Below are 17968 nucleotides of genomic sequence, written 5' to 3' on the forward strand. Positions count from 1 at the left end.
CAACCTGGTGGTGTGCGCTTTTGACCAGAAGTAACAGGGGAAGGCTTCTAGAAAGTGATAGGAATAAAGGTACGAGGTGGAAAAGTCCAAGGAGTATCTGGTGGAAATTTAAGCTGATTTATAGGCTGGAGCACAAGTCCAGAGAAGACATGGGAGATACAGCTGGAAAGGAAGACTGGGGCCAAATCAAGACAGTTCTTCATCCGAGAATAGAGTTCAGACTTTATTTAGCAGACGGTAAGTAACGGCAACAAGTCCGACATCAGTGCGCAGGGCAGATGTAAAGGGCAGAGGACAAAGGCAGGGAGGAGGCCAGCTAGCAAGTGGTTTCTGCAGCTGTGAGAAAGCGGAGTCCTAGGAGAGCAGAGGAAGAGCCACGAAGGCTGGTGACCAACGAAATGTGGAAGAGGAGGAGGAGGAGTCAAAGACGATTTCAGGGTAAAAGGAAAGAGATCTCTAATCCAACAAGAACAGAGAATCATCTGGAGCTCTCTGCTTTAAAACTACGAAAATGTGTTAGCTGGGATCCCAGGATACGCCGTGGTTATTAGGAGGGAATTAGGCACGTAAGCAGCCAAGGATCAGGGTGGACGAGGGTCCTGGGACTGATGGGCTCGGGGTACTCTGCCCACAACCTGCCAGGTACTGACTGCAGGGCAGCCTCCCCTTGGAGTTTAGCCTGGGAGCCAGCCCCGGGGCAGTCCCATAATGACCCCCTGGGAAAACACGCCCCCTGAAATGGACCTTGCACAGGTCACCAGTGGTGTCCTCGCTGCCAAATCCTATGACCTAGCCCCAGTTCTCATGACCTCCCTTCAGTTTTCATGCTACTTGTCCTCTTAACATTTCTGGCCTCTTCCTCCATCTCAAAACTGTCTGCCCCTTGGACTTCCGTTACTGCATTCTCATTGGCCCCTTGTCTCTGCTGATGTGCTTTTATTTTTTTTTTGCAAGATAAACAAATGAGTTTTTTTTTTTTTTACATCTTTATTGGAGTAAAATTGCTTTACGATGTTGTCTTATTTTCTGACGTATAACAAAGTAAATCAGCTATATGTATACATATATCCCCGTATCCCCTCCCTCTTGCGTCTCCCTACCTCCCACCCTCCCTATCCCAACCCTCTAGGTCATCACAAAGCACTGAGCTGATCTCCCTGTGCTATGCAGCTGCTTTCCACTAGCTATCTATTTTACCTTTGGTAGTGTATATATGTCCATGCCACTCTCTCACTTTGTCACAGCTTACCCTTCCCCCTCCCCATGTCCTCAAGTACATTCTCTACATCTTTATTCCTGTCCTGCCCTTAGGTTCTTCAGAACCTTTATTTTTATTTTTTAGATTCCATATATATGTGTTAGCATGCGGTATTTGTTTTTCTCTTTCTGACTGACTTCACTCTGTATGACAGACTCTACATCCATCCACCTCACTACAAATGACTCAGTTTCATTCCTTTATATGGCTGAGTAATATTCCACTGTATGTATGTGCCACATCTTCTTTATCCATTCATCTGTCGATGGACGCTTAGGTTGCTTCCATGTCCTGGCTATTGTAAATAGTGCTGCAATGAACACTGTGGTACATGACTCTTTTTGAATTATGGTTTTCTCAGGATATATGCCCAGTAGTGGGATTGCTGGGTCATATGGTAGTTCTATTTGTAGTTTTTTAAGGACCCTCCATACTGTTTTCCATAGTGGCTGTAACAATTTACATTCCCACCAACAGGGCAAGAGGCTTCCCTTTTCTCCACACCCTCTCCAGCATTTACTGTTTCTAGATTTTTTGATGATGGCCATTCTGACCGATGTGAGGTGACACCTCATTGTAGTTTTGATTTGCATTTCTCTAATGATTAGTGATGTTGAGCATCCTTTCATGTGTTTGTTGGCAATCTGTATATCTTCTTTGGAGAAATGTCTATTTAGGTCTTCTGCCCATTTTTGGATTGGGTTGTTTGTTTTTTTAATCTTGAGCTGCCTGAACTGCTTGTATATTTTGGAGATTAACCTTAGTCAGTTGCTTCGTTGGCAAATATTTTCTCCCATTCTGAGACTTGTCTTTTCGTTGTGTTTATGGTTTCCTTTGCTGTGCAAAAGCTTTTAAGTTTCACTAGGTCCCATTTGTTTATTTTTGTTTTTATTTCCATTTCTCTAGGAGGTGGGTCAAAAAGGATCTTGCTTTATCTTGATTTATGTCACAGAGTGTTCAGCCTATGTTTTCCTCTAAGAGTTTTATACTGTCTGGCCTTACATTTAGGTCTTGAAGCCATTGTGAGTTTATTTTTGTATACAGTGTTAGGGAATGTTCTAATTTCATTCTTTTACATGTAGCTGTACAGTTTTCCCAGCACCACTTATTGAAGAGGCTGTCTTTTCTCCATTGTATATTTTTGCCTCCTTTATCAAAGATAAGGTGACCATATGTGTGTGGGTTTATCTCTGGGCTTTCTATCCTGTTCCATTGATCTATATTTCTGTTTTTGTGCCAGTACCATAGTGTTATCATTACTGTAGCTTTGAGGTATAGTCTGAAGTCCGGGAGCCTGATTCCTCCAGCTCCGTTTTTCTTTCTCAAGATTGCTTTGGCTATTCTGGGTCTTTTGTGTTTCCTTACAAATTGTGAAATTTTTTGTTCTATTTCTGCAAAAAATGCCATTGGTAGTTTGACAGGGATTGCAACTGAATCTGTAGATTACTTTGGGTAGTTGACTCATTTTCACAATGTTGATTCTTCCAACCCAAGGATATGGTATATCTTTCCATCTATTTGTGTTGTCTTTAATTTCTTTCATCAGTGTCTTATAGTTTTATGCATACAGATCTGTTGTCCCCTTAGGTAGGTTTATTCCTAGGTATTTTATTCTTTTTGTTGTGTTGGTAAATGGGAGTGTTTCCTTAATTTCTCTTTCAGATTTTTCATCATTAGTGTATAGGAATGCAAGAGATTTCTGTGCATTAATTTTGTATTCTGCTACTTGAGCAAATTCATTGATTAGCTCCAGTAGTTTTCTGGTAGCATCTTAGGATTCTCTATGTATGGTATCATGTCAACTGCAAACAGTGACAGCTTTACTGCTTCTTTTCCGATTTGGATTCCTTTTATTTATTTATTTTATTCCTTTGTTCCTTTGTTCTTTTCTGATTGCTGTGGGTAAAACTTCCAAAACTACGTTGAATATTAGTGGTGAGAGTGGACAACCTTGTCTTGTTCCTGATCTTAGAGGAAATGGTTTCAGTTTTTCACCATTGAGAATGATGTTGGTTGTGGGTTTGTCATATATGGCCTTCATTATGTTGAGGTAAGTTCCCTCTATTCCTACTTTCTGGAGGGTTTTTATCATAAATGGGTGTTGAATTTTGTCAAAAGCTTTTTCTGCATCTATTGAGATGATCATACGATTTTTCTCCTTCAGTTTGTTAAGATGGTTTACCACATTGATTGATTTGCATATATTGAAGAATCCTTGCATTCCTGGGAAAAACCCCACTTGGTCATGGTGTATAATCCTTTTAATGTGCTGTTGGATTCTGTTTGCTAGTATTTTGCTGAGGATTTTTGCATCTATGTTCATCAGTGATACTGGCCTGCAGTTTTTTTTTTCTTTGTGACATCTTTGTCTGGTTTTGGTATCAGGGTGATGGCCGCCTCCTAGAATGAGTTTGGGAGTGTTCCTCCCTCTGTTATATTTTGGAAGAGTTTGAGAAGGATAGGTGTTAGCTCTTCTCTAAATGCTTGATAGAATTCACCTGTGAAGCCATCTGGTCCTGGGCTTTTGTTTGTTGGAAGATTTTTTTTATCACAGTTTCAATTTCAGTGCTTGTGATTTGGTCTGTTCATATTTTCTATTTCTTCCTGAGTCAGTCTTGGCAGGTTGTGCATTTCTAAGAATTTGTCCATTTCTTCCAGGTTGTCCATTTTACTGGCATATAGTTACTTGTAGTAATCGCTCATGATCCTTTGTATTTCTGCAGTGTTACTTCTACTTTTTCATTTCTAATTCTGTTGATCTGAATCTTCTCCCTTTTTTTCTTGATGAGCCTGGCTAATGGTTTATCAATTTTGTTTATCTTCTCAAAGAACCAGCTTTTAGTTTTATTGGCCTTTGCTACTGTTCCCTTCATTTCTTTTTCATTTATTTCTAATCTGATCTTTATGATTTCTTTCCTTCTGCTAACTCTGGTTTTTTTCTGTTCTTCTTTCTCTAATTGCTTTAGGTATAAGGTTAGGTTGTTTCTTTGAAATTTTTCTTGTTTCTTGAGGTAGGACTGTATTGCTATAAACTTCCCTCTTAGAACTGCTTTTGCTGCATCCTATAGATTTTGGGTCATCATGTTTTCATTGTCATTTGTTTCTAATGACAAATGTCCTCTTTGATTTCTTCAGTGATCTCTTGGTTATTTAGTAGCGTATTGTTTAGCCTCCATGTGTTTGTGTTTTTTATGTTTTCCCTGTAACTGATTTCTAATCTCATAGCGTTGTGGTCAAAAAGATGCCTGATACGATTTCAATTTTCTTAAATTTACCAAGGCTTGATTTGTGCCCCAAGATATGATCTATCCTGGAGAATGTTCCATGAGCACTTGAGAAGAATGTGTATTCTGTTGGTTTTGGATGGAATGTCCTATAAATATCAATTAAGTCCATCTTGTTTAATGTATCATTTAAAGCTTGTGTTTCCTTATTTATTTTCATTTTCAATGATCTGTCCATTGGTGAAAGTGGGGTGTTAAAGTCCCCTACTATGAGTGTGTTACTGTTGATTTCCCCTTTTATGGCTGTTAGTATTTGCCTTATGTATCGAGGTGCTCCTATGTTGGGTGCATAAATATTTACAATTGTAGTATCTTCTTCTTGGATTGATCCCTTGATCATTATGTAGTGTCCTTCTTTGTCTCTTATAATAGTCTTTATTTTAAAGTCTATTTTGTCTGATATGAGAATTGCTACTCCAGCTTTCTTCTGATTTCCATTTGCATGGAAAGCTTGTTCCATCCCCTCACTTTCAGTCTGTATGTGTCCCTAGGTCTGAAGTGGGTCTCTTGTAGACAGCATATATATGGGTCTTGTTTTTGTAACCATTCAGTAAGCCTGTGTCTTTTGGTTGGAGCATTTAATCCATTCACATTTAAGGTTATTATCGATATGTATGCTCCTATTACCATTTTCTTAATTGTTTTGGGTTTGTTTTTGTAGGTCCTTTTCTTCTCTTGTGTTTCCTGCCCAGAGAAATTCCTTTAGCATTTGTTGTAAAGCTGGCTTGGTGTTGCTGAATTTTCTTAACTTTTGCTTGTCTGTAAAGGTTTTAATTTCTCCATCGAATCTGAATGAGATCCTTGCTGGGTAGAGTGATCTTGGTTGGAGGTTTTTCCCCTTCATCACTTTAAATATGTCCTGCCACTCCCTTCTGGCTTGCAGAGTTTCTACTGAAAGATCAGCTGTTAACCTTACGGGGATTCCCTTGTATGTGATTTGTTACTTTTCCCTTGCTGCTTTTAATATTTTTTCTTTGCATTTAATTTTTGGTTGTATTTGTATTTACTTTAGCTTGATTAATATGTGTCTTGGCCTGTTTCTCCTTGGATTTATCCTGTATGGGACTCTCTGTGTTTCCTGGACTTGATTGACTATTTCCTTTCCCATGTTAGGGAAGATTTCAACTATAATCTCTTCAAATATTTTCTCAGACCCTTTCTTTTCCTCTTCTTCTTCTGGGACCCCTATAATTCGAATGTTGGTGCATTTACTGTTGTCCCCAAGGTCTCTGAGACTGTCCTCAATTCTTTTGATTCTTTTTTCTTTATTCAGCTCTGTAGTAGTTATTTCCACTATTTTATCTTCCAGGTCACTTTTCCATTCTTCTGCCTCAGTTATTCTGTAATTGGTTCCTTCTAGAGAACTTTTAATTTCATTTATTGTGTTATTCATCATTGTTTGTTTGCTCTTATTTCTTTTAGGTCCTTGTTAAACGTTTCTTGTACTTTCTCCATTCTATTTCCACGATTTTGGATAATCTTTACTACCATTACTCTGAATTCTTTGTCAGGTAGACTGCCTATTTCCTCTTCATTTGTTTGGTCTGCTGGGTTTTTACCTTGCTTCTTCATCTACTGCATATTTCTCTGTCTTATAATTTTGTTTAAGTTACTGTGTTTGGGGTCTCCTTTTTACAGGATGCAGGTGCGTAGTTCCCATTGTTTTTGGTGTCTGCCCCCAGTGGGTGAGGTTGGTTCAGTGGCTTGTGTAGGCTTCCTGGTGGAGGGGACTGGTGCCTGTGTTCCGGTGGGTGGGGCTGGATCTTGTCTTTCTAGTGGGCAGGGCTGTGTCTGGTGGTGTATTTTGGGGTGTCTGTAAACATAGTATGATTTTAGGCAGTCTCTCTGCTAATGGGTGGGGTTGTATTCCTGTCTTGCTAGTTGACTGGCATGGGGCATCCAGCACTGGACCTTGCTGGCCATTGGGTGGAGCTGGGTCTTAGCACTGAGATGGAGATCTCTGGGAGAGCTCTCACCAACTGATATTATGTGGGGCTGGGAGGTCTCTGGTGGTCCTATGTCCTGAACTCAGCTCTCTCACCTCAGAGGGTCAGGCCTGACACCAGACCAGAGCATCAAGACCCTGTCAGCCACATGGCTCAGAAGAAAAGGGAGAAAAAAAGAAAGAAAATAATAATAATAATAAATTTTAAAAAATAAAATAATAATAATAAAAAAGAAGATAGCAACCAAACCAATAAACAAAGCCACCAAGGATAACAAGTGCTAAAAACTATACTAAGATAAACATAAAAATCAGAAACAAATCAGTCATGGACAGCAAACCCCAAGTCTACAGTTGCTCCCAAAGTCCACCTCCTCAGTTTTAGGATGATTCGTTGTCTATTCAGGTATTCCAGAGATGCAGGGTACATCAAGCTCATTGTGGAGATTTAATCCGCTGCTCCTGAGGCTGCTGGGAGAGATTTCCCTTTCTCTTCTTTGTTTGCACAGCTCCCGGGGCTCAGCTTTGGATTTGGCCCCGCCTCTGCGTGTAGGTGGCCTGAGGGCGTCTGTTCTTCACTCAGGCAGGACGGGGTTAAAGCAGCGGCTGATTAGGGGGCTCTGGCTCACTCATGCCGGGGGAGGGAGGGGTACAGTAGTTATCATTGGAATGCTGGGTGAGCCTGTGGTGGCAGAGGTCAGTGTGTGTTCAGCCAGAGGTGTGCCGTGTGTTCTCCCAGGGAACTTGTCCTTGGATTATGGGACCCTGGCAGTGGCGTGTTGCACAGGCTCCCCGGAGGGTGTGGAGAGTGACCTGTGCTTGCACACGGTTTTCTTGATGGCTGCAGCAGCAGCGTTAGCAGTTCATGCCCATCTCTGGGTTCCAAGCTGATAGCTTCGACTCACGCCCGTCTCTGGAGCTCATTTAGGCGGTGCTCTGCCTTCTGCAGGCAGACAGGGGAAGAATCCCCTCTCCTCGCGCACCCCGCAACAATGGTGTCTTGCCTCTTAGGCAGGTCCAGACTTTTTCCCGGACTCCCTCCTGGCTAGCTGTGCAGCACTAGCCCCCTTAAGGCTGTGTTCACACAGCCAACCCCAGTCCTCTCCCTGGGACCTGACCTCTGATGCTGGAGCCTCAGCTCCCAGTCCCAACCTGCCCTGGTGGGTGAGTGGCCAAGCCTCTCGGGCTGGTGAGTGCTGGTCGGCACCGATCCTCTGTGCGGGAATCTCTCCGCTTTGCCCTCCGCACCCCTGTTGCTGCGCTCTCCTCAGTGGTTCCAAAGCTTCCCTCTGCCCACCCGCAGTCTCCGCCCGCGAAGGGGCTTCCTAGTGTGTGGAAACCTTTCCTCCTTCACGGCTCCCTCCCAGAGGTGCAGGTCCCGTCCCTATTCTTTTGTCTCTGTTTTTTTTCTTTTTTCTTTTTGCCCTCCCCAGGTACGTGGGGAGTTTCTTGCCTTTTGGGAGGTCTGAGGTCTTCTGCCAGCGTTCAGTGGGTGTTGTGTAGGAGTTGCTCCACGTGTAGATGAATTTCTGCTGTACTTGTGGGGAGGAAGGTGATCTCCGCGTCCCACTCCTCCGCCATCTTGAAGGTCCTCCTGATGTGCTCTTATCACTGCAGATGTGCCCTGTGGTTCCATTTTCATCCTTACCCTTGCCAGTCTCTCCTTGGGTTGAGGGGGGGTATTTTACATTTCTACTGTTTACCTCACTACTGTTTGCCAGGGTCTCTCAAAGACACACTGTCAGCTCACACCTGACTTACACACCGTTCCTTACCACTCGCCCACTGATGCTTCCCAAGCCTCTCACATGGGACAGGTCCAAAATGGGACCCATTCCCTACCTCTCCTCCTCGACTGGCAAACCTGCCCCTCATGTCTGATGCCTCGCTCTTCCTCTGGCCTCCTATCCAGTGAGATTCCTGGTTTCATTTCCCTTTTGAAGTCTCCCCCGTTTTAAGCATTGTTGTTTAAATTCTGTCCTAACAATTCTCTCCAGGATGACATCCTGGAGCCTTCCTGGCTCTTGGCTCTTCACATGTAGCCATCCTCTCTACCACTGTACCACTGTTTCCAAAATTCAGATAAAAATCAAATCATGGCCTTATTAAAAATCCCTTTTCACCCCCTAATACCCACAACAAAATTATGCCTTCATGGCCCTGTGCAATCTCAGCGCAACCAACTAGGCTACCACCATCTTCTCCCTTTCCTGTAATTCTACCATTCGTTTTTATTGGATTAGCCACTGCTCCTTAAACATGCCATATACTTCCATGCCTTTGTGTCTTAACTCTCATTATTTTCTCAGGTGGTGATGTCCTCCTGGCCCTTCTCCTGGCAAGATCCTTCATGTCCCAATTTATAAGTCTTTTTTCTCTGACCCTATTAATGAGATTTAGCCCCTTCTTTCTCTGGGCTGTCATAACCCTTACTACACTATCATAGTGTTAAGTGTGTTTGTTTCCCAACTTGAAGACAAGAACTGCGGTTTAATCATCTTTGTATCCTTACAAACTAATACAAGCCTGGCACACAGTAGATGCTCAGGAAATATTTATTTAATTAACATGGAGCATTGGCAGTGAGGACTTTACAACAGGAGTTGACATAGAGTGCCGCCCTCACAAAGACAGTGGGTCAAGATAACGGTTCAAAGTTTGAAGGAGTATCTTTGGAAATACTCATCTGCTGAGAGTGAGTGCTAGGGGCAGTTGATGGGTACAGGGAAAGAGACTGGAAGGAGGATTCAGCAATATATGCAGCAAAAATTCTAAAAACACAGGGAATGAATCATCAGCCCTCTTGACTTTCTTGGTGCATTTTGTTTTCAACAATTCTCTTGGAATGCCAAAGCAGAAAAGATCCTCTATAGAAAAGACATGGCAGAAATCTCTACACTAAAGGAAAAAGACTGAGCTAAAAAATTAATAGCTAGCAATCTGCCTTTGAAGGTGTTTGATATAAATTTTAACAAGGGACAAATTGGATCAGTAAGCTGATTAAAATTCTCTTTGCTTTCCCAGCTTTGATTCTTATCTGCATATGGTGCATCAAATATTTTTATAGAACTGTAAAAAAGTAAAATTTGACTAGCATAACTAAAAAGACCTCAGGATTTCAAGAGTCACATACAAGTAAGTTGTAAGCCTGGGGAATATGGAAGGATGCTTCTGTCCTGGTAGAAGGCCATTAACTAAGGCATCCAGATCTCCCTCTTTCAAATGTTCACTCTCGCAGCTCTCACCTCACTAGTCCATGGTGGGTTCTCAATGCATTTCACTGAACGAATGAATGGTTGTTGCCATGAGTGTTTCTATCTTAGACTATAAGCTTCTGGAGGGCAAGAAAGTGCATCAGCTCATGCTTGGGCTGATGAACCTAAGGTACCACGGGGCACTCAGTTATGTTTGTCATATGGCTCGTATAGATAGAGACTCTAAACAGAAGGAGTCACTCTACAAAAAAAAAAAAAAAAAAAAAAAAAACAAACTGACCGTCCATCTAAATGGGAACAAAACTAAAACAAACAAACCAACCCATGTTTTTCTAAGGAATCCAAGAAGAGGTCAAAATTTTGAAATCTCTAAGTTCTTAAGGAGGACTACAGTAATGAAAATTCAAGATAGGTAAATGCGGTTTTCTTACACTTTTAATATTAAGAAAACAATATAAAGTAAAACGGAACCTTATCCATTCTTACTGAAATTGAATGAGTGCACAGAATACTCTTATTTGGGGAGATACTCTGTTATAACTTCCCTATGCAGATAAAGGAATTTGTTGAAAAGAAATTCACTTTTAAATTACACATTTTATGAGATGTCTGTGTTCCAAAGACAGACACATGAATAAAGATTCAACCCATATGAAACTCTCTTTATGATGCTCTTATGTATTCTTGTTCCTTTAAGAAGCTAAAACCCGTTTTTCCCATTTCTTAGTGATACCTCATTCAATGTCTCCGCACACAATTGTCTGGGGGCTCCTTATTCTTCTTTTGTTATTAAGACTTCTGGTTTCTTTCCTTCTAGCTCCAATTTGCCTTCTTTGGACCCTTTCTGTTACAGAGACTAATAATAATTCAACAGCTATGCGAATTATGTTATCTATAAATTATATAGGGGCTTGAACTGTGTGCTTCTTGAGTGGAAGGGCTGTTTCTTTCATCTCTGCATTATTAGCGCCTAGCAAGTGCCTGACACTAGCAGGCCTGAACTGGATATTTCTGAATGTCTAAATGAATACCTTACATTAATAAAACACCTCTAACTTCTTCTAGTCCCAAGAAGAGAAATGAGTAAGGAGCAAAGACAAGATTTACCAAGCATTCCCATTCTTATTCTAAGGCTGACTTACAAAGGAAAGTTTCTGTCTACCACTGACACACATCCTGAAGTCAAGGTGAATCACTTCACACCCCAGAATGCTGGTGTCTGGGACTAACGCTTAGGCTTCTGTTGCAAAGGGTTATGGTGTTGTAAATTTCAACCTTAAACTAGGTACTGCATCAGTTATTTCCTTAAGATCAAAATTTTAATAAGCAGACGTAAAGAAGCAGGTATCAAGAATGGCCAGCCTGCTGTATCCAGAGCACTGGAAGCCCCACGTGCCAGCTCTGAGTTGCCACTATTAACTCTGTGATTCTGGGCCAAGCAGTTCCCCCAGCTCTATGCCTGCTTCCTCATTTAAAAAATAGGGTATATGATTATATAACAAAGAATGATGTCTTGTCTTGTTTGTTGTTGGGAGGATCAAAATAGATCAAAGAGATAAAAGTTCTATGTAAACTCTGACGTTTCATTTAAATGTAAGCCAACAATATGACCACAAACAACATGGGGACCTACAAAGCTTAACTCTATACGATGCTCCAACCTCCATATCATGCAGGAAGATGAATATTGGAAGTAGAAATTTTAAAACTGAAGGAGAAATCATTTCAAACCTTAGGGTCTTGTGTAAGGGGGAAAAACAAAGATTACTTAATGTTAAGTCAGGTTCATGGTGGAATGGGGCTTGGGACAACATCAATGTTTAAGGAATATTAAAGGAAAATTGTTCACATTCCAGTCCTACGATTTATGGAAAACAATGAATAGGCTATTTTCAGAAAATTCGGATACATTCAATATAGAGATAATTCACTGTTCCTTTCCACGGTTTCAAGAGACAAACCTGAGTAGAGACAGGAATCTTAGGCTAGTTCAGTGGAGGGGGCCAAGGCAGGTGATCCCCTGACACCCAGCACCTGCACTTGCCCCGAAAAGATATGTAAACACCACTGGACTTCCTAAACCCTGAGTTTAGGTCCCGGGGAAAGGGAGTGATCTTGGGGTCCCTGGCATAATCCACTCATTTGCAACCGGGTATTGCTGCTCTATAAACCCTCTCTAAATTAGAATCATCCAGAGGAAGGTGGGAAGATTTGATAGCAAGTCAGAATCAAGAGACAGTCATCACATATTATACGCTCTTATATAACCAGGAAACGATTGTATGATATCTTCTAAATCAAAATGCAAGAAGTTGAAAACTTGATATGCGTAAAAGGCTTATATTAAAGAAAACATGATCAGTGCTTTTTAATTAATCTTGGCCTAAAAGTTAAAGATACCTTGACTGAAGTGCTAATTTTTCAAGAACATACTGATTTTAGAATGGATCTGGATTCTGCTTTCTGTATGGAAATGATAACTCCCTGGCATGGCATACCTATCACACATTACAAGTGACTGCTGGTCAAACCAACCAGGTTCTAACTATAATGGAAAAGAGATTCAGGGAAACAACAGAAAATAGAAATGACTGTTTGAATCAATCTATCAATTTTGAACTAATGTATCCTATGCATTTTAAACTTCTAAAGGGAATGGTTCCAAACGTTGGCGGTGACAAATACAAATACATTTAATACATTTGCCTATCTCCTCTTTTGAGTTTCCAAAGTTACTTTTGGTAAATGATATATTCATCTTTATTTATAAGATTATAATTAAATACATTTATAAGATTTATATAATCTTAAGAGATGCTGAATACTAACTATGTGACCAATTAATTCCAAAGTGAAACCATTTCCTATATTCATTATTATCTTTTTAAGATCAGATTTGATTCTTTTTTTCTTAACTGAAATTTTAGCTTCCTTTTTGAAATAAAATAGGCTCTTCATTATTTACAAGGTTATTTATTTCTGAGCTGCAAAAATTCTCTATTACCATCTTTTCCACCTGTAGGCCTCCACTCAATCTTGGCTGCCATGATTAGACAGCCAGAAAGGGACAGTGGCAGCTCATCGGTGCCAACACAGAGTGAGGAGAAGGTCTTTGCAGACCTGTCTAGGGAACAGCAGGGATTAGCAACGCCCCCAGGGGAAGGCAACTCTTAGAGAACTAACATGGGCCCGGTGGTCTAGCTCTCCAGCCAACTAAGAGTCCCTTCCTCCAAGACTGACTTTGGAGGTTTCAATTTTAGTTTTTACGAGGAAAAATAGTTTATAGCACCGGCAATTTTAAATAGGGAGGTTATAACTCACACTGGGCAGTAGTGCCAGAGGTAGGCCCTGTAGCCCCAGCCTAGAGATCTTTTTACACCCCTCTGGGACCACACTGCTGAGTACAAGAAGGCTTCAATATAGACCCTATAGGTCTTGGTCCCTATTTATAAGAGCTTCCCTGCCTTCATAAAATCAGGTGACAATCACTTCGATGTATGTATCATTTAATAATTCACATTCAACAGTTTATAGCATTTAATAAATAATTCCCTTCCATCGTGAAAGAGACCTTATACCTAAGACCCAAACAAAACCAACTGATTCATGTCAGTTTTGTTTTAAGATTTTTTTTTTTTTGACGTGGACCATTTTTAAAGTCTTTATTGAATTTGTTACACTATTGCTTCTGTTTTATGTTTCAGTTTTTTGGCTGCGAGGCATGTGGGATCTTAGCTCCCCGACCAGGGGTCGAACCCGCACCCCTTACACTGGAAGGCGAAGTCTTAACCACTGGACCACCAGGGAAGTCCCAATTGATGTCAGATTTAAGACCAAAGAAGGAAAAGGTAGGTCTGAGGTGGTCATCCTATAAGTATACATCCTGCTCCAACACCAGCACTAGAGCCCAAGGACAGACAGGTCACAGGCCCAGAGTCACTGCAGCTACCCCAGCACCAGTCTCTCCTCACGGCTTTTAGCCCCAGAGCCATGCTGGGGCCAGAGTAAAAAATGTGTTAAACAAAGGCTCAGCAAATACAAACTGTAAACTCCTCACCAGCCAGTCCCAAGATGAACAAATGCTTTAACAGAGATTTCTGGAGCTGGGGGCCTTTAGCCTGAAAACTAATTTTTGCAGCAGAAATGATGCAAGTCAGGAGCATACTTCTATCTGTGGGCAAGTCTGGGTTTTTTGAATCTTTACTAAGTTTTCCCGAACCTGATGCTTTTTCTTACAGCCAACATGCTAGACTCTGGCAAATCTGTTCCACCACTTTAACATGTTCTAAAATTATAAACCGGAATCTACACTCTCTTGGAATCTCACGCTCTGGGCTTCACCCACCCTCTGCTCATCGTGCGTCAGAAACAAGGCAGTCGCTGCAGGCTCCTCTGCAGCTTTACCTGAGCTGGTTGATGCCGGGGATTTGCTGCGCCGGGAAGGTCCTGGGCTCTTGGTGGTGCTCCTGCGGGATGATGACGCTATTTTGGTGTAAGAAGTGGACTTCACCACTCGGCATTCTGGGGAAAGAAGAAAGGCCACACATCATTACAGGGTCACGCACATACCATTCTAAATGTACAATAAACCTGGAAGGAGAAATACACAGCCATCCTCGGTCACACGTGCTTCCTGCTGGTCCAGTATGTGCCTATGACGACAGAACCAAAAAAAAAAAAAAAAAAAAAAAACAACCAGAAAGGGCACAGTGGGCATCTTAGACAGCACAGTAAATACGGTTGTCCCTCTGTATCCATGGGGATTTGGTTCCGGGACCACACGCCCCCAGCCACCACCACCATTGGCTGCTTGGGTCCTGCCCAGGTGGACCTGCAGGAGATGCCAATTTCTTTAAAAAAAAAAAAAAAAAAAGAACAAAAACAAACTACACGTATCAGCACAAATTAAAAGGTGGAAGTAAGCAAGAAGCATAACATAATGGTATCAGAAGACACGATCAGAACCACCATGTGAATAGTGCCTGAGAGGGTGTCTACAGAGGTTTTAATTCCCAAAACAGAGCTTTGGACCATGTGAGGAGGACATCCACTTGGCTCAAGGCTCTGTCCACACAATGGACAACACATCCTGGAGTTTGTCCCAGCCTTTGGACATTGGTCTGGCCTTTCAGAAGTACATTAGCAACCAAATCGGACTGCTGTAATGCTGCCTGCCCACTGGCGTGCTTCCAGTTACATTTTTTTTTTTTTTTTTTTTTTTTTTTTGCAGTACGCGGGCCTCTCACTGTTGTGGCCTCTCCCGTTGCGGAGCACAGGCTCCGGACGCACAGGCTCAGCGGCCATGGCTCATGGGCCCAGCCGCTCCGCGGCATGTGGGATCTTCCCAGACAGGGGCATGAACCCACATCCCTTGCATCAGCAGGCGGACTCTCAACCACTGCACCACCAGGGAAGCCCCCCAGTTACACTTTTACCACGTGTCTGCTCCATGCCAGGTGCTGAGCTCTGCAGGCACGACAGGGAACACACACGGTTTGGGAACTAGAAACACAGTCCACCTGGTAGTCCAGCATGGAACCTTTTAACCAGTGAGGGTTCTTTTCTGCTAATTTTTATTTTGCGGACCTCATGTTTGAAACATGTTGGCTTATGAAACAAATTGCATAAAGTAACAACACATTTCTCAGTTTAAACGAAAACCAGGACTATAACGAGGGCAAGATGACCAAGACTTTTGGTCCTAGGTCCTGAATGTTTAGAGGTCACATAACTTTAAGATAATAATTTAAAAAGCTCGGTATCTAGTTAGCAGGGATGAATGGGTAAAAGAGAAAGCTACCAGATGGTGCACACTGGTAATAACACCCATCTGTGAGCTGCAACGTGAGTTAAAAAGTTGACTTTAGGGCTTGTCACAGGCTGTTTGCCACAGGAGCCAGAGCTGCTAGTGATGGGCCCCACCTACCAGCCAGGGCTTGGGGTCAGCAGAATAGAACCAATCTCACCACCCCAAGCTGACATTTTTCCAGCTCCCAGAAAGAAAGTCGGTATTTTCGCCAGGTGGCTAAGTCTTACCAGAGCGAATGTAGGCGTTTTATTTGATTTTCAGAGTATTGAAAAAAACCCCGTGGACTCATGCCATGCTTCTACAGCTTCCACAGCTTCTCTTGAGCTTAGTTCTCACCATACTATTAATCTATCAAAAGTCTTCATTTACTCCTCTGCCTCCCCACCCCCTACTCCCTTGGGTACCACCCAGGCCTGGCATATGTAAAAGGACGGAATAGCTGCTCAGTAAGTATGGGCCCACACTGTTATTGATCTTGTTACTACTACTATTCATTAGAGTAATCCAACCTCCCACTTTACAGATAAGGAAACTGAGTCTCCGAGAGGCTAAGTGACTTGCATCAGAATCGAAGTCTCTTGGTTTAGTGGCTTCTTCACCACCCCAGGATCTGATGTGGTGGCCTAAGCAGGCTGCTTCATTGTGAATCAAGGCTGGAAAATTGTTACTGTGCCCATGGTCGGAGACAGACAAGTGGGTGATGTCGGACAATGGGAAGGACGGCAAACAACCAGTTCTCGTATCAACATTAAATTAAAATTTAAATACTAAAGCTGCAATTCAATCAACATGCTTATTGCATCCCCCCAAAAAAGAAACAACGAACTCCCTTTCAGAAGTGGGAGCATAGTGAAGCGAGATAGCTTGGGGGATCATGGAGTCTGAAAGATAACTACAGGTATTACAAATCTCATACCACTTGCCTTCAGTATAAGAGCGAAGCTTCATGAGTCATACAGGGGATTAGGATAATTCTGAAAGGCTAGGGCTGAATACAGGAAAACAGAAACAAAACAATGATAGTAACTGCTTTTTTTCCCAAGGTCAAAATAAAACCAATCGAAGAAAATTGCACTGCCAAGCCATAAATTTTAAAAAAGCAACAACAACAACAACAAAAAGACTTCAACCATCTTTCCCATTAAAGTTTAGATTTTAAGTATTTTAATTAATTTAAATGGGAATGGTATTTTATGGTGGTAAAAGATGCCATGAAGGACAAATGTTTCATTCCTTTGGAGAGAATGCCCAAATCTTTGTCAGCTTAAAACCACAATTTAGAAACACTGTGCGTAACATGACGTACATGGCCAGTAAAGTAGAAAACCTTATTTGTTCTCACGAAGGACATTTCAGAGAGTCTGGCAAGGAAGCAGACAGCACCCCGCACCCTCCCCTCTCTTCTGGGGTCATTTGCCTTTGAGGGCAATCCCTTCATTCTGGTATTTTTGGCACTCTCACATTAAGCAGGCTGCGCTTCCTTTGGCTGTGGGGATACTGGACAACACGGACACTTCTTAAGGAGGATGAGATTGAAGGAAGCTTCAGGTGGGTAATTTATCTTGCTACTGAAGATCGCAGCCTACGCAAGTACAGAAAATCAGATGAAGCACATTAACTGGGTCTCTGATGACTGAACCCCCCCATAGCAAGCAAGTAAGCAAGCAAGCTCTGATTAAATCTCTGCTTCAGAAAGTCCCTGTAAGCATAGTTCTATGAGGGGGAAGGTACCATTCTCCATATGGTCTGTACTAATGTTAGCTTTACAGACGTTCTCAGAATTTGGTAAGACAGAAGTTACAACATCTCCCACCTTCACCCTGGACCCCAACTCAAGAAACAGGCCTTCTGTGATGGCCAGATTTAGAGACAACCCAGATGCAGACGTAGAGGCAGGAAACTGAAGAAGGAATATATTCTTTGGCCATGTTCCCAGTGGCATGAGAACCTCCACGTACGCAGATTCTCCCGACTCAGAAACAGGTGGTAGGTGGGCTGATGTATAACGAAAGGTGCTAAAGAATAGAAATGATTATAGAACTCTACCGGCGGCACCAGCAGTTCACCTGAGCTCACACAGCAGAGATGTTCATGCATTCAAAGGAGCTCACTAGTATCTTTTGGAGAATCTTGAAAGACAAAGGTGATGTCCCCTAAATGCCTAGGCAGCTTTAGTGACATTTTGCATGCTGGCTAGAGGATATCCTTTAAACAAGGAATTTTTTACTCCTGTAATATCTTTTTTATATAAATTTATTTTATTCATTTATTTTTGGCTGCGTTGGGTCTTCATTGCTGCATGCGGGCTTTCTCTACTTGTGACGAGTGGGGGCTACTCTTCATTATGGGCTTTGCACTGTGGTGGCTTCTCTTGTTGCGGAGCACGGGCTCTAGGTGCGCGGGCTTCAGTAGTTGTGGCATGCGGGCTGTAGAGCGCAGGCTCAGTAGTTGTGGTGC

The 17968-nt window shown here is 42.2% G+C and overlaps 1 protein-coding gene across 3 annotated transcripts in view; it reads right to left on the reverse strand.

Moving 5' to 3' along the window:
• Positions 1 to 17968, reverse strand: part of DCLK1 (doublecortin like kinase 1) — a 325626-nt gene that overhangs the window by 80070 nt on the left and 227588 nt on the right. For all 3 annotated transcript variants that reach the window (XM_081214510.1, XM_081214509.1, XM_081214508.1), the window contains exon 5: positions 14107 to 14223. In XM_081214510.1, coding sequence (XP_081070636.1) covers positions 14107 to 14223 — 117 coding nt within the window. The remainder of the gene's footprint in view (positions 1 to 14106; positions 14224 to 17968) is intronic.

The sequence above is a fragment of the Mesoplodon bidens genome (assembly GCF_964165515.1).
Source record: "Mesoplodon bidens genome assembly, chromosome: 17".
In the NCBI taxonomy this organism is placed as follows: Eukaryota; Metazoa; Chordata; class Mammalia; order Artiodactyla; family Ziphiidae; genus Mesoplodon; species Mesoplodon bidens.